Raw genomic sequence first — 24,830 nt, 5'->3', positions numbered from 1 at the left:
ATAAATCAGATTAATATGAAGGTTATGATCAGGTAAGTTCATATCATTCAGATAAAACCAACGAGAGAGAAAAATTGCTAATATTTTCATGGAGGTCTCTCGCCCACCCCCCAAAGGCAAAACTGAATCTGATGAAACAAAAGAGTTGCTCGCTCTTTCCACTGGCTTTAAGTAATTCCTCGCAAAACTAAATTTTGCACTTGGTCACGCAAGTAATACGTCATCTTCCGGGGGGGGGGATGGGGGTGGGGGTGGTGATAAAAGCGCAAAAGAGAGGAATACCTCTTCTTTGCTCAAAAGGTTTTATTTCCTATAATTAACCAGTATTTTACAACAACTTCATAAACAAAGAAGATTGTTAAAACCACTGGCCTCGAATGACTCTCCCCGTAATTCAATTAGGTAGAAACGAACAAGCCTTTAGGGTGTAACAGACAGACAAAAAATACCTTCCTCACATATTCCATAAGAACCACCACCAAAATTTGGATCCCCAAAAACCAAAAATAAAACAAAGAAAGATTAACAAAAATAAAATAAAAAAAGAAAGCTAACATGTTAGTTCACCTACACCGCCAGCTTAAACACCCCCTCCCTCCTATATCCTGCCTGCTAGTGGCGGTGAAAGTAACAAGAAAAACCTCTATATACCCCCCTTCCCCCTTCACAAATGGTGGCAGTGCTAGTTGTTGGCAGTTAAACTCTACAGCTCCCCTCCAACAATCAGATACCTTCAACAGCGGGAGAACCAAAAGACTTCAACATGCAAAAACCATGGACAGAAGAATACCCTATAAACCTAAGAAAAATAAGAGAACATCCCTATCGATTATATCATTGAAAAATACGTCCAATAAAACGAGGGGACTTCAGTCCCATGCACTAGTAACCCCAGGACCATAACCACCACCACCACCACCACTACCGCTACTACTACCACCACCACCACCACCACCACCACCACCACCACCACCACCATACCCAGGAGAAGACCCATAGCCACCACCGCTGTTGCCTCCACCATAGTAGTCTGATCCACTTCCTCCTCTACTGAAAGCACCCTCCCTACGGAAATCACGGCTCCCAAAGCGTCCCCCACCAGATCGACGGTTTCGTCCCCCACCACCATATGAAGAGCGAGCTGCATAACGAGAAAGCCAAGCAGGTACCTCCTGGTTTGATTCCTGCATCAGTTCAGCCAGAGCCCTGGCCATGGAGGAATTATTTTCATTGAAGAATGCAGTGGCAAGCCCAGACTTCCCGGCACGCCCTGTTCGTCCAATTCGGTGCACATAGTCATCGATGTCATTAGGGAGATCAAAGTTCACCACATGGGCAACATGGGGGATGTCAAGACCACGAGCAGCCACATCTGTGGCCACAAGGATTGGGGTCATGCCACTCTTGAAGGTCCTCAATGCTTGTTCTCTTTCCTGTAAGTTGCACAGCCATTTTAGTGATTGGTTAAACTCAAAGATATGATATGCTTCTCAACCACTTGATTTGTGGGTGGGAAGGAGGGGAGAGTAAGGTGTGGGATTATCTATACACACATACATATATATATATATATGAAGCAAATGAATACAGAAACTAAATCACCATGCCTCAAATTAAGAAACTTGAACAATAATTCAGATGTACTGAGTAGTAATTAAACCCCAGAAAAAGTAGGCCAAAGTCAATATCCTGCCCAATGTCATATTTTTTTTAGCTTATACACCAATACGTTTATTTTGTTCTATCCACCTACATTATGCTACCTTACAAAGAATATGATCTTTCGTCATATGAACATGCATTTAAAGTTTTAAAGTTTTCAATATATTTAAAAAAGAGAAACTGAACATGCATTTAATTGTTCACCAAAAAGTTTGATCCCAAAAACAGTAGGACATGATGACATTCATTTTTCACAAAAAAAAAAAAAAAAATCAAAGTCGCTAACTGCACAAGATAGTTAACTCTGTAGTGACCAAGAGAAGAAAGAGGGTACAACATGGGCCCACAGCGTAAATACAATATACAGAATTCTGAATAATAAGCCAAAAAACAATCAATTATGTAGATACAATAATTATTGAGTCATTTCTTTCATCCAAATCCCAAAAAGATCCAATTCACCATACACCCTAGGTTCAATTTATTTATACCATAAACGGTGATTCGAAGTTTTCTCAATCAAGCAGAAAAACACCATATGCAATTGAACCAAAAGCAACAACAAACTTCAACAACTGCAAAGCCTCAAAGACATCCCCCCCAACACAAATATTCTATGTGACAATCAATCTGCCCTTGTTTCTTGAGAACTACTTTACATAACGCATCCATCACATGCTGTAAGTATTTTACTTCTTTAGGTAATAAATATGATAGTTATTTAAAGGACAGTCTGCCACAGATAGAGATTTATTCTGGAAAATCCTAATAATATTCTTTCTTCTTGGAATTGTTTTAGTGTTTATCTTAGAAATTTTAGTTAAAGACAACACCCACATACCTAAAGGAGCAATCACCAGTGCTCCCCTCTCTCTTCTTCTCAATGGGAAGAACACTCAAGAGATAATGATACCAAAAGGATTTTACTAACACTACCGAGTCATTGTAGACAAAACAAAGAGTTTTTTGTTACATTTCTTCCTTCTAATAGTAGCAAGAAATGATTGGGGCAAACAAATAATTAAAAGAAAAGGGTGCCAAATCAGGGCAAGCCCCAACAAGTTGGAAGAGAATCTAAACCAAATTGGTTATAATACCAACTCAGACAAGCAGGAAGAGGACAAATTGGAGACAAGTGTCAGGTGTAATCTGATAACTCCTCCTTCATTCATACTTTCCCATCCATTCTCTCAGCTCATCATCTTCCACCTCCCCAACTATACCTGCCTCTAACCAATTTCTATGTGAAACTATCATATAGCTATTCAACAAAGGTAACTAGTGCAACACTCGTAAACAGGAAAAACATGCAAAGGTAAAGCAGACATCAAGGAATGCAAAGAAATATCTCGCAGATTGTAACTAGACCTTTTCGAGTTACCTGTTGTGTTCTGTCACCATGGATGGTTGTGGCAGGAAAGCCATTTATACACAACCAATGCTCCAACGAATCAGCCCCTTTCTTCGTCTCCACAAATACCAAAGTCAAAGCTTGCTGAATGACAAAAACATGAAGTGATTATATACAAAAGCACTGAAAACAGATAAATGATTATAACAACCAACTCACTAAATCCAATGCCAATTAGAAAACATCTTTGCAAGTGATCAAACTTCACACAAAACTTATTTCTTAAAACAATATAAATCAGTCTTAGTACCTTTCCATGGGTCCCATTTGCTCTCTGAGCATGTAGAAGATCCATGAGATGGCTTCTTTTGTCCGATTCATGGACAAATTCAACCCTCTGAACAATCAAATCAGTACTTGAGCCAACTCTTCCAACCGCCAGAAATATGTAATTTGAAAGAAAATCAGAGGCCAATCTCTGCATATGGGAAACTATCAGCACTATAAAGATGTTTGGAATTTAAAAACAACAGACAGTTGCATGTTTAGAGTTCCAACTTAACCAGAGAAACATTCCAAACAACAGATCATGTATATGAAAGAAATAGGAAAAACAAAATATAGAGACCCATTCACAAAACCTAATGAACATGGAATATTCCTGGGATAGGACCCATTCACAAAATAGTTTTGACCGCGCTATAAAATTCAAAAAAATCCAACAAATTGAATACATAGTCGAATTTCTACCAAGGAACAACGCAGCTCAAATAAACAAAACAGGAAAGCCCCCCTACTGAAGGATTTCAAAGCATAACAAAAACAAGTGAAATATGTGGTATGGTACATATAAAAAACATCTTAATGTAGATAATTGAGGATAGAAATTCCAAATTGTCCATGAAAATTTACGAACTGACTCCTGCAGTAATCAAACAAACCTGAATTTCCTTGGGGAAGGTGGCACTAAATAGCATTGTCTGCCTCACACCTCGCTGAGGCATGTCCATCTGTTCCACAATCTTCCGAATTTGTGGTTCAAAACCCATGTCCAGCATCCGATCAGCCTCATCAAGAGCCAAATACCTAACCATTTGTAATGATACTCTAGCCCTCTCCAATAAATCTACCAGTCGCCCAGGAGTTGCAACAAGAATATCAACACCCCTCTCCAGCTCCCGCAGCTACCAATAGCACAATGCAAATTTCAATAGAGAAAGACAATTAAATGATTAAACAATTACAAACAATTGACAGAGAAATAACACCTAAAATAAAAATGCATTCAATAAGTGCTTAGTATAGTCACTTCTGACCGCTGAATGTGCACATGAAGGGGTAATGCAGTTAACAAAAAGTACATGAGATATTGCATCTGAAAAACTGAGAAAAAAATAAAGCATTAAGAAAATTTCTACTAAGAATTTCCAGTAGTAGAGTCAGAAAATATTAGCTATGGACAAACTTGATAAGCACCACAAAGTGTTGAAAACAATCACTCTCACTAAAAGCACAATAATGAGAGCTAAGTCAACATCAAAGAAAATAAAAATTCCAGGGCTCACTCGAAGCACAAAATGTTAAGAATTTTTCAGTTAATGTTGATTATGCACACAAACACACACACAAAAAAAGTACACACCCTACCCTGGTGAGACTTTTTTCTTTTGAAAACAACTCCCTGGTGAGACTTGGACCCAAGAATTTTAAGTATTTTTAAAGTACGGTGAAAGAACCCCCTCAGCAAATTAAAATTAGAAACTTAATGTAGCAGATGAATGTGGAGACCATATTTCCATCAACAACAAAATAAAGGATGCCTTTTGGCAAACTAAGAAGTTTCCAGAAATAATAAAGTTGCATGATTTAGTAAAAAATGTGGCCTTTTCATGACAAATAGAGCCTGAAAAGCTTTTAAATCTTAACACAGACACTATAACTATAACGAACAGCAGTAGAAACAAATTGTGATACATTAGTGGAAACAAGTTAATGAAAAAGATAACTAATGAGAAGCCAAATGAAAATATGGGAAACAAACTAGACGATTCCAAACCTGTTGATTAATTGGAGCCCCTCCATAAGCTACAACCACCTTGACACCAGTTTGGTAGGCAAATTTTCTTCCTTCCTCGTGTATCTAGAATAAAATAACAAAAAGGCTTAATTACTTAGAAACGACATGTGAAAAAAGATAATAAAATCAAAGGTTCATTATATAATACCTACCTGGCAAGAAAGCTCCCGTGTAGGAGAGAGAATGAGAGCAAGTGGGTAGACAGTCCGACCCCCCCTTGGCCTCTGAGCAAACTCAGCCTTCATAATACCACTTATAATAGGAAAACAGAACGCGGCAGTTTTACCAGACCCCGTCTGTGCACAAGCCATGAGGTCCCGACCTCCAAGAGAGATTGGGATAGCATGGCGCTGGACAGGAGTTGGTTTAACATACTTACATCTCCGTATATTTTGATTAAGCGCTTCCCCAAGATCAATCTCAGCAAAAGTATTTACTGGCGAGGGTACATTATCCCCACTAGTCTCTACTGGAATATCCTCATAAGCATCAAAATTAATCCCTGTATTTTCCTGTTCATCAAATGGTTCCTCAGTGTCGTCATCATTCTCAAATGGATTTACTTCACGTTCCCTACCGCCCCAGCCACCACCTCTGGCGCCCCAACCACCTGCACTGCCACCACGTCCTCCGTAACCAGACCTACCTAAATCACGATTAGGACCTCCCCAACGAGGTCCTGCCGGAGGACCACTGAAGGAAGATCGAGTGCCACCAGATGAAAAGTCGTTAGCTGCTGGTGCAGGGGGCTCAGCTGAGGGGCGGTTGCGGAGGTGAGGAGGCACGTAAGAAGATCTTGGAGGGCGAGAAGCGCCACCAGAAAGTCCGTTATTGGCAGAAGAACCAGCAGCTGTGTTCTCGGCTGCTGAATTCGCCACAGAATCTGCCCAGGAAGTTCGCATAATTAAGATTGCACCGTTGTGCTATCCCACAAGCCCTAGCTGGTGCTTCTGATCCAGAAGAGCACACAATAATCTAGCAAACAGAATAGTCGCTTGCCACAGAATTAAAAAACGATGCTTGTCCACCGTAAACAGCACAAGAAAAGAAAGTTGCAGTAACTTAAAGATTCCTGTATATTTTCGTGATTATCCGGATATACAATCTTCAGTGAAACACCTGAATCGAATCCTAAGAAGACAAAAACACCAAATCCTCGATCTCAGTAAATACTTAATCAGAACATCCAAACAGCATCCAAGGAGGGAGAGAGAAAGAAATCAAAACAACCGAAACTTTATCCAAAAAAAAACAAAAAAAAACAAAAAAACAAAAAAACAAAAGAAAGAAAAACTAGCATACAAAACACGGCGTGGTCACAAAAGAGAGAAGGTCGTAAGATGGAAAAAATAACCTGAAAGGAATGATGCAGCAGGTAGGCTATGAATCGTCTTTCAGAAACCCTAAAACGTTGCAGACAAAATCTCGCTCTAGCGTGCGACCGGACACAAAAATATCTTTCATCCGCCTGCTTTTTCTTCTCTTTTTCCACACGGTTGTTTTTTCTCTGTTTTATTTCGCCCCTTTCTCTCCCTCGTTTCAACGATAGTAGATCGCGCAAAGCTGTCCGTACAAATCTGGGGCTGACGTCATTAATAGACGGGCGGTCCCAAACTGCCACTTTCCACGGCCTAACGTGAAAATATAGGCTTCCTAATTTTTCTCTAATTTCTACAAAAACAAATCCAGCCAGACGCATTTACCAAAACACCTTCCTCGAGACACCTACAATACGGGCCTCGACGACACTAAACCGGCGCAGCGCGCTTTCGACTGAATACGAATATACGATGCGTGATAGCAAGCCCAAGTGGTCAATAACTATGACTTGTGGGACTTTATTTTCGGCCTCTCCACTATACTCGCGCTCTAACAAAATCCCCGGATGTACGCCGGATCCATCTCTCAACTGGCGTCTGGGTATTTGTTGGTTAATACTCATCATATATTAGGCGATATCAATCTGATTTAGGCGCAAAAAAAAAAAAAACTCTTTCTATTGTGTTTGGCACATCTAAAATCCAAGATGTATGGAGTGATATGTGAAACATATTATTGACTTAGAAGAAGGTTAAAAAGTAATTTTTCTAGTTTAGTGGCTTTTATAGAAATAAAGAATAATTGGCAATAAATGTCTTGGATATAATTTTTTTATAAAAGGCTCTTTTAGATGTTAATACAATTTGTTATGACCAGTTAAGAGGAAATTAATAATTCCACATGCAAAAAGTATCTTCTATAAGAGTAAGGCTCTACCCTTTGATGTAAAAGCAATTCACTAATAATTGAAGCGCTACTTTTCCCCATATCCCACCAGCACAAAGCTTCCTTTGGTTTTTTTGAATGAGACTTAGCTCAACTTTGTCTTCCACCATAGTAGGATATTGGACATAGATGTGATCACAGGTGGGGTCCTAGATGGGTTTCCCAAAACCCAAACCCCAACCTTGAAATCTAAAAACCAAAAACCCAAATGGGTTGGAAAACCAACCTCATCCATACCCCGTCTTTGCCCTGTTGAAATATGTAACCCGAGTATAGTGGCAATGATGTAAAATAACTTTATTTCTTGTCCATTTTTTCCCTTCTTAGAGTAAAATGGCGTTGATATAATTTATAAGATATACAATGTTATAAATACATGTTGAGTAGGAGGATTAAGGATCACTTAACCTAATCTTCCTTCCCTCCTCTCTCACTCTCTCTTGGTCGACCCCTCTTGTTTTCTCTTTCTCCTTCCACTTGTGCACCTCTTCTCTCTCTCTCTCTCTCTCTCTCTCTCTCTCTCTCTTTTGTTACTCTCTTCTCTCTTAATCTAATTCATTTACTATAAACCACATGGGATACAAATCTTACATGGTATCAGAGTATTAGGTTTAGGATCCCAAAATTATGATGTTGGTTGATCAAGTGTTTAATCAATGCTCTCGGTGGAGTTGAGGTGTTGAACAAGGTTCAGTTTTGATTTGTTTTTTGGCTCACAAAGATAAGTTTTTTTTCTCTTGTTTTTTTCCTTGAGATGAATGTTGGTGTATATCTTAGAAAGTTGGATGTTTATTAAGCGTGATATGCTCAGAAAAGATAGAGCTACTGCATCTTATATAATAGCTTCAGCCTTGTTGATTTTGATGTGTTCAATCCATGCTATCTTCGAAAAAAAAAAGATTAGTTTTTAGATTGATACAACTTGTGGAATTCTAGTTTTTTATTTGTTGAATGAGGCCATGATATTCCACTGTTGGTTCCATGGTTTTTTTATGATTGAAAAGCTATGTTGACATGCGTTGAATTTTGTTGAGATTGAAGGTTGTTGTCAATGTCATAGTTCAAGTTTTTTTTTACTCGTGAAGGTCTTTGCATTTACGCAAGAAAAGTTTTTTTTGATAAAGTTACACAAAGTTCTTTCTCATGTTGGCATTCTTCTAAGTTAAGATTGGTTCTGGATTTACATTCCAAAAAATTCAAGAAAAAAAAAAAAGAGAAAGTAAAGGCTGGAGTTTAATGATTAGTTGGCGCAGGAGTTACAAAAGGAAAGCTCCTTCTTTAGAAGATCCTCTAAGTTGATTGAGATCTCTTGAAATGTGTTAAAATTTTGTGTACCCTATCTTGTTCTTTTCTTGCCTAAAATAATTAGAGCAAGTTAAGATTGAGATTTTTTGGTGAAGTTGCATCTAAGACACTAAAAGAAGGTTTTCTTTTTTTCTTTTTGGAAGTGGTTGATTTGAATTCTTGATTGCATATCCTTTCTTAAGTAAGGAAGTGGCTTACCTAGTTGATCTCGGCCAGCTTGTGATGTCCTTATTTAGTGCTTGATTAGTTGATTAACGCTAGAATTATGTTTGGGTTGGTCCTTCCTTCTTTCCCAAGTTGGTTAACATTTTGGTTGGATCTCATAAGTTCAACACCTTTGGTTTAGTTTGGTTCTCCCTCACTTGAGTTGGTTCGTATTTGGGTTGGTTTATTGACTAGGTTGCTTCAAGGTGTTTTACTCACTCATCTAAGAGGTGAATTAAAGCATAATTAAGACTTCCTAAGTCTTATTTTCCCCTCTTCTTTAAATTTAGTTATTGAGCCTTGACTTCTTATTGTATAAGTGAAAGCATATCTCTGATTTGATTCTTGATGGTTGAAGATCACATGGGAAGTAAGAGCGATCTTCTCAAAACTACCATTATACCCTTGAGAGGGTTGTCCAATTACCTAGGTTGGTCACAATCATATTGGAGGTTTCTCATTACACGAAACCTCTTAGGACATCTAACCAATCCAGCTCCACCTATTGATGCGGAGGACATCTCCTATATTAAGTGGTTGAAGAATGACACATTGGTGATTAGTTGGCTCATAAATAGCATGGAGAAGCATGTGGCTAACGATGTAGTTCACTTGGAGACAGTCAAACATATGTGGGACACCTGTGTGGAATTGTACTCAAGTACAGAGAACCTACATAAATTATATGATGTTATTCACAACATGTTTCATACAAAGCAAGGAGAAAACCTACATGAGTTCTTGGAACGATTCGGGGGCTGATTTAGGAGTGGAAAATTGCTCAGCCCTACTCTACTGATATATTGGTTAAAGAAAAGTAGTGGGAAGCCTTAGCAATGACTATTTGTTTAGCAAACATCAAGCCATACCTTTCTTTGGCCAAAACTCAACTTCTCAACTCCTCGGCACTTCCATCATTCGATGACATAAGTGTCACATTACTTTGGTTACTAGACTCTTCTTCCACCTCTCAATCTGAAGTGGCATCTGTTATGTACACAGGTAATAGGGGTATACCTTCTTCCACCCGAGGGTGCAGTAGAAATTATAAAGGAGGCCAAGCATAAGGTGGTACAATTGGCTCAGGTCCTTTGTCTGATAACTGGGTGTGCACTCATCGTGGTGGATAAAATCATTTAGTGGACACTTGTTGGAATATTCATGGCAAACCAAACTGGGTCACTGCCAACTAGGCCTCGATTACAAAAAGGCAAGCAAATTGTAACCAATGACGATTATGCATTATTTCAAATAATGAAGACTTTCATTATATCTTCTCTTGCATCTTCTACTAATGTTGTTGCCACCACTACTTCAGGTATGATCTCTACCATTTCCTCCTCTTCATCTTGGATCATCGACTCAGGGGCCTCCGAGCATCTCACTGGTAATAAGAGTTTGTTACGTTCCCTGTCTTAATGTTTACCAGACAATTTTTTTAACATAGCCGACGAATACCTGACCAATGTTATTGGGAATGAATCATCCTTTGTTACACCCTCACTTTTGCTTACTGGTGTCTTATTTGTTCCCCAACCTCCATAAATTTGTTTTTTGTTATCCAGTTAACAAAATGGTTTAATTGCTCCATCACCTTCTCACCTTCTTCATGTGTTTTCCAGGATCTAACAACGAAGCAGGTGATCGGTGGAGGTCATGAATAGGGGGGCCTTTACTACTTGGACTTGTCTCTGGTGACTGCAGTTTCCACTTCTCAAACAGAGGCAAGATTATGGGACAACCAATTCAGACATCCATTAGCACCATCAATTATTTCCTTTTCTGAAAACCTTGTCTATTTTAAACTATGAAGTCTATTAGTTGAGCAAACACTAGATGACAAAATATTCTCCTCAAGCTGAACTTAAAAGTGTTGCCCCTTTTTCATTAATTCACTCAGATGTATGGGGACCATTGAGTGTCTCAAACATTTCACTAGTTAAGTATTTCGTTACTTTTGTGGATGACTTCACTCGAGTCACATGGTTGTTTTTGTTTAAAATTAGGTCTGATTTTTTTCTTTTACATATTTAAGTCTTTTCAAGATATGGTAAACACTTAGTTTGGTAAAAAAAGACATGTTTTTGTTCCGATAATACCAAAGAGTACCTCTCCAGTGAATTTTGATCCTTTTGTCAAGATCATGGTATTATCCATTAGACGTCATGTACCTACACCCCTCAACAAAATGGTGTGGCCGAAAGGAAAAAACACGCATCTCCTAGAGGTAGCCCATGGCCTACTCTACTCTATGCATTTGCCCTATTTTTATTGCCCCCACACCATTCTTAAAGCCTATTTTCTCATTAATCGGCTGCCTTCTTTAGTGCTCAACCATAAATCCCCATATTCATTGTTATTTCTAGATTAAGACCCCTTCTCCCTTCCCTTGAAGGTCTTCGAATGCACATGTTTTATTCATGTCACATCCCTCCAGAAGAGTAAGTTTGAACCTAAGTCTCTTAAGTGTATCTTCTCATAAGTTACCCTCGAACCCAAAAATGTTATGTCTGCCATAATCCTTCTCTTTGAAAGGTACTTGTCTCTATGGATGTTACTTTTTCTAAGGACACATCTTTTTATTCTTCAAAAGATCCACCTTCGGGTTTTTCATCTGTTCAAGCAACTCTGAGACCTATTGTGCCACTTGATATGGATCTACTTCACCCCCTTTGAAGCAGCGGTCGATACCACACCTGTGAAGTTTACGGATCCCTCCAAGGTAAGCCCATCTTTCCCTGTTGTATTTGCTATGCAATTTGATTCTAGGTCCATAGCTTTACTGAAGGAGTCTAGGACTTGCATTAGGCCCTCCACTTCTCATCTTATATCAAATTTTATTTCTCACCATCGTTTGTCTTCTTCTTCTTGTCAATTCCTTGCATTTATCTCTTTTATATTTGTCCCATAGTCGTATCAGGAGGCTCTGAGACATCCAGAATGGAAGGCAGCAATGGAAGAGGAAATGAATGTTTTATATAAGAATCAGACTTGAACCTTGGTTCCACTTCCTTCCGAGAAGAAACTCATGGACTGTACATGGGTTTTACCATTAAACACAATCTGAATGTGTTTGTGGCCAGTCTATTAGCAAAGGGATACACTCAGTGATATGGAGTTGATTGTGAGGAAATGTTCTACCTGGTGACCAAGTTAAATTTGGTACGAATCTTATTATCACTTGCTGCAAATTCTTCTTGGTCGGTATATCAACTAGAAGTAAAAATACTTTTTTAAATGGTGATATTAAAGAGGAGATTTATATGCATCCACCACCTAGTTTTGTAGTTGACGAGGAGTCGGTATGCAGATTGGGAAAATATTTATATGGCTTAAAACAATCTCCTCGGGCTTGGTTCGACAAATTTAGCCAAACAATGTTACAGTTTGGATTCCATAGATGCTCAATTGATCATTTCATCTTTGTAAAGAATACCTTAAAGGGAATTGTATTACTGGCAGTTTATGTAGATGATATTATCTTAACTGACAATGATGCGGAAGGTATAAAAGTAGTCAAATCGAAGATATGCTAAGAATTCAAATGAAAGACCTTGGACTTCTGAAACATTTTTTGGGTATTGAGGTCTTCAAGTCAAAACATGGGATTATCTTATCTCAGATGAAGTATGTTCTTGATATGATAGAAGACACAGGGATGATGGGATGTCAACCGTTAGGTACTCCAATGGATAGTAACACAAAGTTGTGTGCAAGCTCTGGTGAAGATGTGCATGTGGGAAAATATTAGAGACTTGTGGGAAAAATAATTTATCTTACAATGACCGGACCAAATATAGCATATGTCATTAGTGTCAATTGAGTAAGCTCAATATGCACACTTCTCTTCAACCTTCTCTTTGTTGTCCTCTCTACTCATCTCTTTCTTCTCCTCATCTCTTCTTCTGCTTCTCTCTCTCTTCCATTTCCTCAAGTTGACGACCTCAAGAGTATGGAATCCCAAAATCAAGAAAGAAAAACAATGGGAAGTATTAATAGCCTCTATTTGTCTTACTAATATCAAACCATATCTTAAGGTGTTTAAAACTCAAATCCTTAGCTTAGTTGCTTTTTCCTCTTTTGATGAGATAACATCCACGTTGATACGTATCATGAATCCATCTTCCACCTCACAAATTGATGTTTCATCAACAATGTACTTGAATAATAGGGGAGGAAATTCAAGTAATAGGGCATGAGGAAGAAGTACTAAAGGAGGCCATGGATGAGGTGGTAGGGTTGGACAAAACTCTTCCGAACCTAAAAATCAGAGTTGTACTTATTGTGGGGGCTTAAATCACTTGGTTGACACATGTTGGAAAATCCATGGTAAAACAGATTGGGTTACAAAAAATCATGTCTCTGCAAATAATGGAGACTAGAATAAAGTCAAACATTAAAATCATAAAAGCAAGAAGACTGTATCCAAAGAAGATTTTGAATTACTTCAGAAGTTAAAAATATGATGGTACCTACCCCAACAAGGCCTCTCCCACTACTTCAACAAATACTATCACAGGTATGGTCTCTACGCCTTCACCTTCTTCATCCTTGATATTTGATTCTAGGGCCTCTGACCATTTGACAGTTAATGGTAATCTTTTGAACTCTCCATCAACTTGTATGACTAATAAATTTCTCTGTAGCATATGGATCCCAAACCAAGGTACATGGGGTGGGGTCCACCTTTTCTACACCAGTACTTCATTTGCAAGATGTTCTTTTTGTTCCTCAGTTTCCTTTAAAGTTTTTGTCAGTAAATCAGTTAACTAAAAAATTTAACAATTCCATTATTTTTTCTCCTAATCGTGTTTTTCAGGACCTAGAGATGAAACAAGTGATTGGTGGAGGCCATGAATAAGGAGGACTTTATTATCTCAACTTGCCTACAGTCACTGCTACATCCAATTCTCATATTAAATCCCTTCAATGGCACAATAGATTAGGACATCCCTATCTATAGTCTCTCAAACATATGTTTCCTTCTTTTCACTTTATCTCTAGTTTAAATTGTAAAGTTTGTCAGTTGAGTAAACACCAGAGGAGTACTTAGGGTTACTTCCTTTTCGTTAGTTCGTACTGATGTGTGGGGCCCTTGAAACATTTCTAATATTTCTCAATCTAAGTACTTTATTTCTTTTGTTAATGATTTTTCTTGGGTAGCATGGTTGTTTTTACTTAAGGACAAATATGAAGTCTTACCTACCTTCAAATTCTTTTGTGCTATGACTTCTACTCAGTTTAATAAAAAATTATAAGTTCTTCAGTCCAATAATGTTAAGGAGTATAAGCCTGGTGAATTTAAATCCTTTTGTAGGGGCAATGGCATCATTCATCAAACTTTCTATGCTTACACACCACAACAAAATGGTGTGGTTGAAAGAAAGAATAAACATCTTCTTATTGCCCATGCTCTTCTTCATCATTTACATATGCCCCATTTCTATTTGCCAGATGCCATTCTTGCCACATGTTTTCTCATCAATAGGTTATCTTCACCGGTCCTTAATGATAGGTCACCATACTCCCTACTTTTTCCTAGTGAAGAAATGTTTTCCCTTCGTCTGAAAGTGTTTGGGTGTACATGTTTTGTTCACATTTCCTCATACTACTAAGTTAGACTTGAGGCCGGTTGGAAGATGGGCTCAAGCCCACAAGCTCAAGGTTAGAAGCCCACAAGTCAAAGGAGTTGCAAAATGGTTATTTATGGTATGTTCCATAAAGATGACATGAATATGTAAATACATTGTCTTAGTATATCTTTTAATCTATTTAGTTGTAACCCTAAGGGCTTTGTAATACTATAAATAAGAGCATTGGCTAAGAAGTTAGGCATTCAAACTTTTTCCTCTCTTTGAAAAAACGTCCAACCACCCTCTCTTCTCCCTTGACGCATTCTCTCCTTCCTTTAATCCAAACTCTCTTGTGTAACATCCTTCTCCTTTCTCCCTCTTCTTTCTCTTCTCTCCTTCTTCTAAGTTAACCTAGAGTCATTATCATGGGGTCCTAACTTCTATATGGTATTAGAGGTTGGAGGTTAGGATCCCCATACAAATAGTTATGTCATTCATTCAAGAAGTTGTGGATAGAAGGAGGAGTTCTGCCATGAAGAGATAGGTAAAATCTGTTTTCTTTTTTTTGCATATTCTCACTTTATGGTTTCAATTTTTTCTCCTCCTATTGAATTTTTGATTCATGTCAAGACAAGATAGTCTTCATAAACATTGTGAAGATCTATCTTGTATGATTAAAAGGATATTATAGTCTTGATCATCTTGTAGCAAAAATTACATGATTGATCAATGGTTGTTTTTTTCAGTTTGTTCTTTGGATTAAGTTACGTTTATGTAATGGGATTCCAGCATATGTTGTTGTCAATTCTATAATCTAACGTTACTCATGGGAGTGTGTTATGTTGTTGGATGCCCATTATATGTTTGATGAAATTCCAGCACTCACCTATCCCTATTGTTTTTTTGCGTTTGAACTTCAGCAATTGAATATTTTTTTGTGTTGAAGTATTGCCATGAGTTGGAATTTATTTTGCCAAGAAATTTCTCTCAGTTTGCCAAGAAAGGCCTTGTCTAAAGTTGGTCTCGGTTTTGTGGTTGAGTTGGATTAAGAATAAGAGTTGCATCTATTCCCTTCTCTCTATTTTTTTTTATAAATATAAGAGAAGTTGAGTAGTGGCTGGTTCTTGTTATCACTTGACAAAAGCACCAATTTTTCCATGATTTGGTGCTTATTCTCGTGAAAATATTCTCTACTTTGTTTTTGTGGCTAATTTGGTCTACGGGTGCTTCAAATTACGTTGTGTAATTGTTATTTGAGCCCCTTTGACAATTAACCTTACTAGTTGTTTTGCGTCAACATGGAGAGTGGGCATATGAGTAATAAGAGTGACATATTTCGAATTACTACAATTTCACTAAGAGGCCTTTCCAATTACCTCAGCTGGTCACAATCGGTACGAAGGGTTCTCATTACTCGTGACCTTCTCAGTCATGTTATCAAAATATCTCTTCCAATTGATGAAGAAGATGAAGTCTACCGTAAATGGGTAAAAAATGATAACATGGTTATCAGTTGGTTTATTAATAGCATGGAAGAGCATGTTGCTAACAATGTGGTCCACTTGGAAAATTCCAAGGATATTTGGGACACGTGCTAAGCTCTATTCTAGTACCGCCTCCTTGCAAAGAGTATATGATGTTTTCCAAAGTATGCTAGAGACCAAACAAGGAGATAATTTTCATTTGTCTCTGGCCCAATTTCGTGGCCTTCTCCAAGAATGGAAAATTGCTCAACCATACTCTACCGACATTGTTTTCCAAGAAAAACAGTGCGAGGCCCTGGCAGCGGCTATTTGCCCTTCCCTCTTTTGATGACATCAGTGCTACATTGTTATGGATTCCTGATCCATCTCCACCTTCTCTGATTGATGCTCGATCAGTTATGTTCTCTGGCAATTGGGGTACATCATCCCCATTTCAAGGACGCGACAGAAATACAAGAGGAGGCCACAATAAAGGTGGTCGAACGGGTCTGACCCATTCCCGCACTGACCCTTGATTGTGCACTTACTGTAGTAGTCAGAACCCCCTTGTGGATTCATGCTGGAAACTCCATGGTAAGCCTGATTGGGTGACAACCAATCCAACCTCAGTTAATGTTGAGAAAAAGGAGGATAGGACTGATTCTCATTCCAGGAATGTGACTATTTCTGTAGAAGACTATGCTATAATTCAGAAGCTGAAGTCCTTATTGGATCAATCCTCTAATCCACCAAGCCCTACTACTGCCACTACCATTGCCTCAGGTATGCTTTCTTCTGCTTCAACCCCTTCCTCTTGGATCATTGACTCCAAGGCTTCCGAACACTTGTCAGGTAACAAACACATTATTCCTCATAAATTGGTCACTATTGCTAATGGTTCCCAAACCAAGGTGCTCGGCAAGGGTTCTTCCTCTCTTATCGTGTCTATTCCTCTCCAAGATGTGTTATTTTTTCCTCAATTTCCGTTAAATTTGCTCTTCGTTAGTCAATTAACCAAACAATTGAATTGTTCTGTCACCTACTCACCATCTGTGTGTATATTTTAGGATCTAACTACGAAACAGGTGATTGGTGGCGGCCATGAAAAAGGGGGTTTGTACTATTTTACTCTTCTACCAGTAGCTGCTATTTCATCCACTACATCCGAGGCTCAACTATGGCACAATCGGCTTGGTCATCCATCTACCTCGTCACTTCATTCTTTGGTTCCATCTTGAGGCATGTCAATTAAGTAAGCATGTTAGGAGTACACATTCTCCTTGTCTTATAACTACTAGTACTGCTCCATTTGCATTAATACATTATGATATATGGGGCCCTTTAAAGGTCTCTAACATTTCTCAGGTTCAATATTTTGTTACTTTTGTGGACGATTTACCCCAGGGACTTGGTTGTTTTTGTTTAAAGAATGATCAGAAATTCTTTCTATTTTTAAAAACTTTCATGCAATCGTTCTAACGCAATTTGGAAAAAAATTCAAATCCTTAGATCTGATAATACTAAGGAATATTTGTCTAATGAGTTTAAATCATTTTGTGAGGGTAATGGGCTTCTCCATCAAACATCATGTGCCTATACCCCTCTACAAAATTGTGTTGTTGAAAGAAAGAATTGTCACCTCCTTGAAGTTGTTCTGGGCCTCTTCTACTCCATGAAAGTACCCTACTTTTATTAGCCTCATGCTATTCTTACATCATGCTTTCTCATCAATAGGTTACCTTCATCAGTACTTAGAAATAAAACTCCGTATTCTATTCTGTTTCATGGTGAAGATCCATTTTCTCTTCCTATTAAAGTATTTTGTTGCACATGTTTTGGTCATGATACTTCACCACATGAAAGTAAACTTGATCCTCGGTCTCTGAGGTGTATTTTCGAACTTAGAAAGGATATATTTGTTATAATCCTACACTTCGGAGGTTGATGGTATCTCAGGATGTGACTTTCTTGGAAGACACTTCCTTCTACTCTTCACATGAGGCTCCTCCAGGGTTTACATTTCCTCCTACCACCCCATGCCCGCTTGTGCCGTTGAATGATGATATTACTCAACCCCTTGAAGCACCAACCTTCCCCTCACCTGTGGAGTTGTCCGATCCACTTGAGGTAAGTCTTTCTCCTCCTCCTTTGTTTGGGCCTGAAGTTGATACTCGACCTATTGCATTACAAAAGGAAACTTGTTCTTGTATTACGTCTCATCCGATTGCCAATTTTATGGCTTCTCATCGCTTATCTTCTGAGTGTGTTCAAGTTTTTGCTTCTCTTTCATCTGTTTCCATACCACAATCCTATCAGGAGGCCCTGAAACATCTAGGATAGAAGACGGCTATGGACGAAGAAATGCATGCATTATATGAAAATCAAACATGGATATTAAAATCACTCCCAAAAGGGAAAAGACCGGTTGGTTGCAGATGGGTCGGTTGCTCGCTGTACGCTTGGTTGCAAAAGGTTATACTCAGTGCTATGGGATAGATTATGAAGAGACTTTCTCTCCAGTTCCAAAATTGAACTCAGTGCGTATCATCCTCTCTATTGCTACTAACTCATCTTGGCCAGTATATTAGCTCGACGTAAAAAATGCATTTTTAAAAGGTGATATACGCGAAGAAATTTATATGGTCCAAACACCAAGATATGTGGTTGAGGGAGAGTCCGTATGCCAGTTAAAGAAATCTTTATATGGGCTTAAACAGTCCCCTCGGGCCTGGTTTGATAAATTCAGTCAAGTGTTTCTACGATTTGGCTTTCATAGGTGCTCGGTTGATCACTCAGTATATGTTAAAGATACTATCAAAGGGAAGATATTATTGATCATGTATGTTGGTGATATTATCTTGACTGGAAATGATGCTTATAGTATACAAATATGTAAAGAGTTCAAGACTAAAGATTTGGGTAAGCTCAAATATTTTCTGGGTATAGAAGTCCTTTAGTCAAATCTTCCAATAGTATTGTCTCAAAGAAAATACTTCTTGTATCTTCTTGAAGAAACAGGAATGAAGGGTTGTAGACCCGTTGATACACCTATGGATGCAAATGAAAAATTGTGTACCATAACTGGAGAAGACTGACTATTGAGAATTAGCAGCAAGAGATATTTAGGAATTAGACGCCCGAATTCCAAACTAATGAGAGCAATAATAATAATCACAAAAGAAGAAAAAAAGCAAGGACAAAAAAAAAACAAAATTTATACAGGTTCGCCTCAAGGTGAGACTACGTCCTATCTTCCACCGTTGTAATAATCCACTATGAAGATGAAATAGTTTATAAGATAAATCTCACTCACTCACATGTGTTTTTCTCTAACCTCTCTCGGGCCGCAACTCAAAATCCTTCTCAATAATAAATCCCAATAGCGGCACCCCAAATATAAAGAGATAACTAGGGCAACCACAATACAAGAGTTAAATCCCTAAACTGCCCTTAATGAAACAATAATCAATATATCTGTGTACCGACTTAGCGTAAGGTATTGATTAGGATCCACAACTTAAAAAAAAAATAAGAGACACACCGAGTTGATCTTGGTGATTGGAGAAAAGGTTTCCACATAATCAATACTATAACATTGGGTATAACCTTTAGCCACAAGACAGGCCACTATGCCATCTAGATTTTGTTTAACATTGAAGACCCATTTATAGCCCAACAACTTTTTGATAGATGGTAGGGAAACAAGGTGCCACATTTGATTCTCATAAAGGGTTGTCATCTCTTTGTCCATGGCTGTTTTCCACCTAGGATTTTGTAGGGCCTTCTGATAAGACTGAGGGATAGCAACAGAAGAAATAGAGGCAAAAAATTGACAACAAGATGGTGATAACCGATGGATGGATAAAACAATAGCAATGAGATGAGAGATAGAGGCTTGAGTGCAAGCCCTAGGTTATTTCCGAAAAGCAATTGGCCGGGTATCAAATGGAGGACCTAAAATGGGGGGTGGGGGGTGCTTACCTCAAAGGAATTATGAGACTCCATAGGTGTAGTGTCGGCCAATGCTTCAAAGGGTGGGGCTGATACATCAATACGCCCATGAGTTGTTGAGTCATCATTCGACACAATAGGCTTAGGAAACTCGTTTGCTGTAGAAAAACCATGTGGGGGCACTAGTGTATGGATAAAAGGGCTGCTCCTCAAAGAATGTGACATCACTAGAAACAAATTGTTTCTAAAGAGATAAATTGTATCACATATATCCTTTCTAAGTATAAGATTACCCAAAAAAATGCATTTAATTGCCTTGGGAAGTATCATGAATAAAATAGGGACACCCAATAATTCTCAAAGGAAGAGAGAACAATTTATCACCAGGAAAAATATGAGAGTATGAAGTCTTGTTACCAAGAACTGAAGAAGGTAACCTTTTAATAAGATAATAGAATGTGAGGATGGCATAGGGTAGAAATGAGGCACATGCATATTATGTAGTAGAGCACGGGCAACCTCAAGAAGGTATATATTTTTTCTTTCTGCCACACCATTTTGTTGTGGTGTGTGGACACAAGATGTTTGGTGAATGATGCATTTTTCCTAGAAAAAAGGATTTGAAGTCTATAAACAAATATTCCTTGCTATTATAAGAGCGAATGATCTTTAAGGTACTATTAAACTAAGTAGACACCATGGTACAAAAAGACTTAAAGAGAGGTAAGACTTCTCATCTCTCTTTTAATAAGAACAACCATGTGGCCTAAGAGAAATCATCCACAAATGTAATGAAATACTTTGAATGGGAAACCTTTGAGATGTTCATAGGGCCCCACACATAAGTATGAACTAAAGAAAATGGGGCAACACCTTTGATTTCACTGTGAAGAGAATAAGTATTGCGCCGATGTTTACTGACTTGATAGTCTTCACAGTTGAGACTGGAAATGGACTGCAATGTTGGAATAATCTATTTGATAGACTAAAGGGATGGATGTCCTAACCTGTTGTGCCACTGAAGAGCCGTATGGTGAGCACTAGTTGTGCTATTAGTGCTGGTGAATCAAGATAATAGAGCCCCCCTCTTTCACTGCCTCTACCAATAACCTGTTTTGTCTTCAGATCCTGAAGAACACAAGAAGTGGGAGAAAAGGTGATAGAACAATTAATAAGTTTTTTGTGAGTTGACTAACAGATAAAAGGTTTAATGGAAATTCATAAACAAATATGATATCTTATAAATGAAGAGTAGGTATAGAAAATATGGACCCCACCTCAAGTATCCTGGTTTGGGATCTATCTTCTATAGAAACAAACTTGTCAAGTAAACAAGAAGATAAAATTTAGGAGGGTACAATAACCTATCAAGTGCTCAGAGGCTCCAGAGTCAATTATCCAGGATAGAGAAGTAGCTGAAACCATACACGTTCTAGAAGTAGCAATAATAGGAGAAATTTGTTTGGAGGTGGCCTGGATGTTTGTATAAGCCATCATACACTTTATCTTCTGAAGTAGTGCAAACTCTTATGCAGAGAGTCTTCTTGCCTTTGGTGTTCTTAAGAGTCATCGTAGTGATGATCTAGAGAACAAACTAACACCCCCCTCCCCCCTTCCCACCCCTTGTTTTAGAAAAAAAGTGTATACCAAGCTGACAACAGTCAATAATAATCCAAGGTAATCAATTCGAGGATTTCTTCTTCAACTCAAATGTCTTAATTAAAGAGACACAATTTCAGTTTGTAGTAACGAGCTAAGGCCCAAATGATACTTATGCAACAATGAGGGTAACTAGAAATATCAGCAGATAATGAGACACGATAGCAGCTTCGATAATGAGCGAGTCAAGACCCCAAGTCAAGATACCAAGGCCAAGCAATATCGTGATTCAGTATTAAGCCAAAAGTGTAAGCCAGATACAAGTCTAGCAGGGTGAGTTAAGATACTAAGGCCGAGCAGTATTCTTAAGAATCACAACTACTGACTCAATTTCAGACTACGGATGTAAGCCACCAATTGGAGACGTCCAAACAACAACGAAAATGAAAAAAATTGTTGCTTAAAGAGATAAAATCTGACTCTAGAGCATAAGAGGCAATGTACTGATATGATCTATTTGGCAATGTACAACAATGTACTCGGGAGACATTTACAAGAATCAATGCTTTCTTGGTATTTTGAAGGCAACTTTCCAAGAGTAGGTGATACTATAGAGTACTGCAGGATCCGAATTTAAGGAAGTCAAGATGAGATCATCCAAGATAATGAGCAACTAAAAGCACAAATATGATGCCGTAGAGTACTGCTGTATCCGGATTTAAGGAAGTCAAGATGAGATATTCTAGAAATAAAACAAACGCCAATGAAGCTGTTGCAGTTTCAGCAACTGTTGCTGGAATGATGGCATGAGCACGAGCCATCACATAATAACAGGAATGATGGGAAACTTTCGAGATATGCCAACCAAGCAATGGGCTGGATCACATAGATATGAAATACTAGCTGTTTATTTCACGTAGATATGTTAACTTCCAGCCAAGTCCAACTGTTTAGTTTACATAGACATGAACCATGGACCCTGCCAGGTTCTCTTGCAGCAACTAAACATCTCACGCCAGAAATTCTGAGAGGAAATGAAGTTGCTATGAAGAATCAGCTCTTACAACAGAGGACGACCCCCTGGTTGACAAGTGCTAGTTCCAGAAAAATTTCACAGCAGTGCTATGCTGGTATCAAATGCTCTAGTGCCCTGGTATCAATCCTTTTTTTCAGACTGGAATGAATGGGCTCATTTGGAAACCAGTATTGTTGCAGAGGTTAAGCGATGAGCTCCGAAGAGTCCTCCAATAGGCAGGCTGATGGTAGAAGATGGTAATCTTGCATTACATCCTTTATTATCAACATAGTATCTCAGAGACTACTGCTTTTCAATAACTTATCCCATTAGATTATGAACATATACCAGGATTATGGCAGCCAATGAATTCAGGATTATGAACTAGCATAGCAACATAGGATACCAACAAGTATACCGAGCAAATTAGCAAGCATACCGATGTATGAATGACCAATAGATTAGAAGAAGTAAAACATCATTAAAGGATGCATATGAGCAGCAACAAAATGTCATTAAAGGACGCAGATTAGTAGCAACAAGTATTTATAAGACTAAAGGGGTATTGACTGCTTCATGCTGAGCAGTTCCTTCATGAATCATGATCTGAGTAAAAAAAATTCTGGAATCCTGAAATCACAGCTCTGATACTATGTTGATTTCAAGATTCCATACTATTAAGATCTTCAACTAGAGTATTGGAGAGAAGAAAAAAGAAGGAGAAGAGAAGAAGGAAGAAGGAGAATAGAAGAAGAGAAGAGGAGAAGAGGATGAGAGAAGTGAGGATGGGTGAGAGAGAAAGAGAGAGAGGTGGACACGTAGAGGAGAGAAGAGAGTGAGAGAATTAGGGTTGTGGAAGATATCCAAACCCTCCCCCTTGGCCTTTATTTATAGATGTCAAGGGTATATAAATTGCAAGAATACCCTTCACCCTAGAGAGAGTGCAGAAGAGACAAAAAATATAAGATATTTACAATAATGACACCTATGCTTGTCTATGTCTTTCAACAGCAACCGTAGTTGTAGTGGCACTTAGAGGTGGACCCATCAAGTTCTAAATTTTTTGAAATTTTTATAATGTGGGACCAACCATGGTGCACGAGCTGGTGCGACCCTACCATGTGGATGTGGGATACCAAGAAGAGTCCTCACTCAAGCTAGCACGAGTTAAGAAGATAAGAAGCACAAGCTGAAATGAGTTAGAAGACTTGAAGATCAAGTGGGACTCACAATGATACCATGAGCTGGTAATCTTATCAATATGAGTTGGAAGATCATGTTGGACCCACAAGGATAATGCCACTAGCTGGCCTCCTCCCTTATGTCCATGTTCTTGAAGAAGAGTTATATTTCAACTTATATTAGAACTCTATTAGATTGTGTTATCCTTTCATGATAGATTTATCTTAGAGAGTTAGAGTTGGAATGTAATTAGGAGATTTAAAGGTTAATTGTATAAGAACTCTATCATTTCCTCTACTATAAATAGAGGTGTTGTAATTCGGAATTAATCTAGTTTTACAATTCTCTCTTGAGTAAATCTCTCTCTTTGCTTGGCACACACCTTCTTCCCCTTTTCTCCTTTTTTCCTCTCTTATTTTGCTTGAAATATTGGAAAAGGGATCCTAAATTCAACATGGTATTAGAGAATTAAATTCAGGATCCTTACATCAAAAGGAATGCTCTAAGAAGATATGATCAACACCACTCATAGAAGGCTCCTTGTGAAGGAAGATAAAAAAGTGTGAGATAAGTTCTTTCATTATTTTTTCATTACTTCATGTTACTGGTTTCTAGATTTAGAAGCTGATTTAAATATGTGTATGTGAATGTTTTTCATCTTATGAGATTGTGGATATGAATGCCTCTTGATCTAGAAGAAGCTATCAAAGCAGTTTTGTCGGTTTGGAATTTCTGTTAACCGAGACCAGTCCATGATCAGATTGTTGAATTTATTTTTTGTGGGAACAAGATTCCCATGATATAGAAGATTGATATTGAGTCTATTATGAGTGGTTATTTACTTAGAAAAAATTAGAATAATGATTTTTTAGTGTCAATGCTAAATTTCTCCATGCACCAAGTTGTTTGAAGAATACTACTTGGATATTTTGATTAGAAATTTTTGAAGAATTATTTTCGTTGAAGTGCTTATTATGGCTAAAGAAAATGTGAGTAGCAAAGGTTGTATTCTCAGAATTATTATAATACCTTTATGAAGGGTATCAAATTTTATGAGTTGGTCCACATCAGTTTAGAGGTTTCTTATAACAAAGGACCTACTTGGTCATCTCACCAATCGTGAACCACCTATTGATCAAGAAGACATTTTTTATAACAAATGGTTAAAAAATGATACCATTGT

At 38.1% G+C, this 24,830-nt stretch overlaps 1 protein-coding gene across 1 annotated transcript; it reads right to left on the bottom strand.

The window, feature by feature from the left end:
* Nucleotides 1-437: 437 nt before the first annotated feature.
* Nucleotides 438-6,007, bottom strand: LOC137940523 (DEAD-box ATP-dependent RNA helicase 37-like). Its single transcript, XM_068785634.1, has 7 exons — nucleotides 5,243-6,007; nucleotides 5,070-5,153; nucleotides 3,955-4,197; nucleotides 3,324-3,491; nucleotides 3,044-3,157; nucleotides 994-1,433; nucleotides 438-933 (listed from the first exon to the last, which is right to left on the bottom strand). Exons 1-7 carry the CDS (start codon nucleotides 5,990-5,992, stop codon nucleotides 870-872), a joined length of 1,863 nt encoding a protein of 620 aa, XP_068641735.1. The 5' UTR covers nucleotides 5,993-6,007; the 3' UTR covers nucleotides 438-869.
* Between the last annotated feature and the right edge of the window lie 18,823 nt (nucleotides 6,008-24,830).

Source organism: Aristolochia californica, unplaced genomic scaffold (genome assembly GCF_029961685.1).
Source record: "Aristolochia californica isolate CCGP_79_NKW_82.1479 unplaced genomic scaffold, dmAriCali1.0.hap1 SCAF_9, whole genome shotgun sequence".
In the NCBI taxonomy this organism is placed as follows: domain Eukaryota; kingdom Viridiplantae; phylum Streptophyta; class Magnoliopsida; order Piperales; family Aristolochiaceae; genus Aristolochia; species Aristolochia californica.
This window is presented reverse-complemented; position numbering and strand designations above follow the sequence as displayed.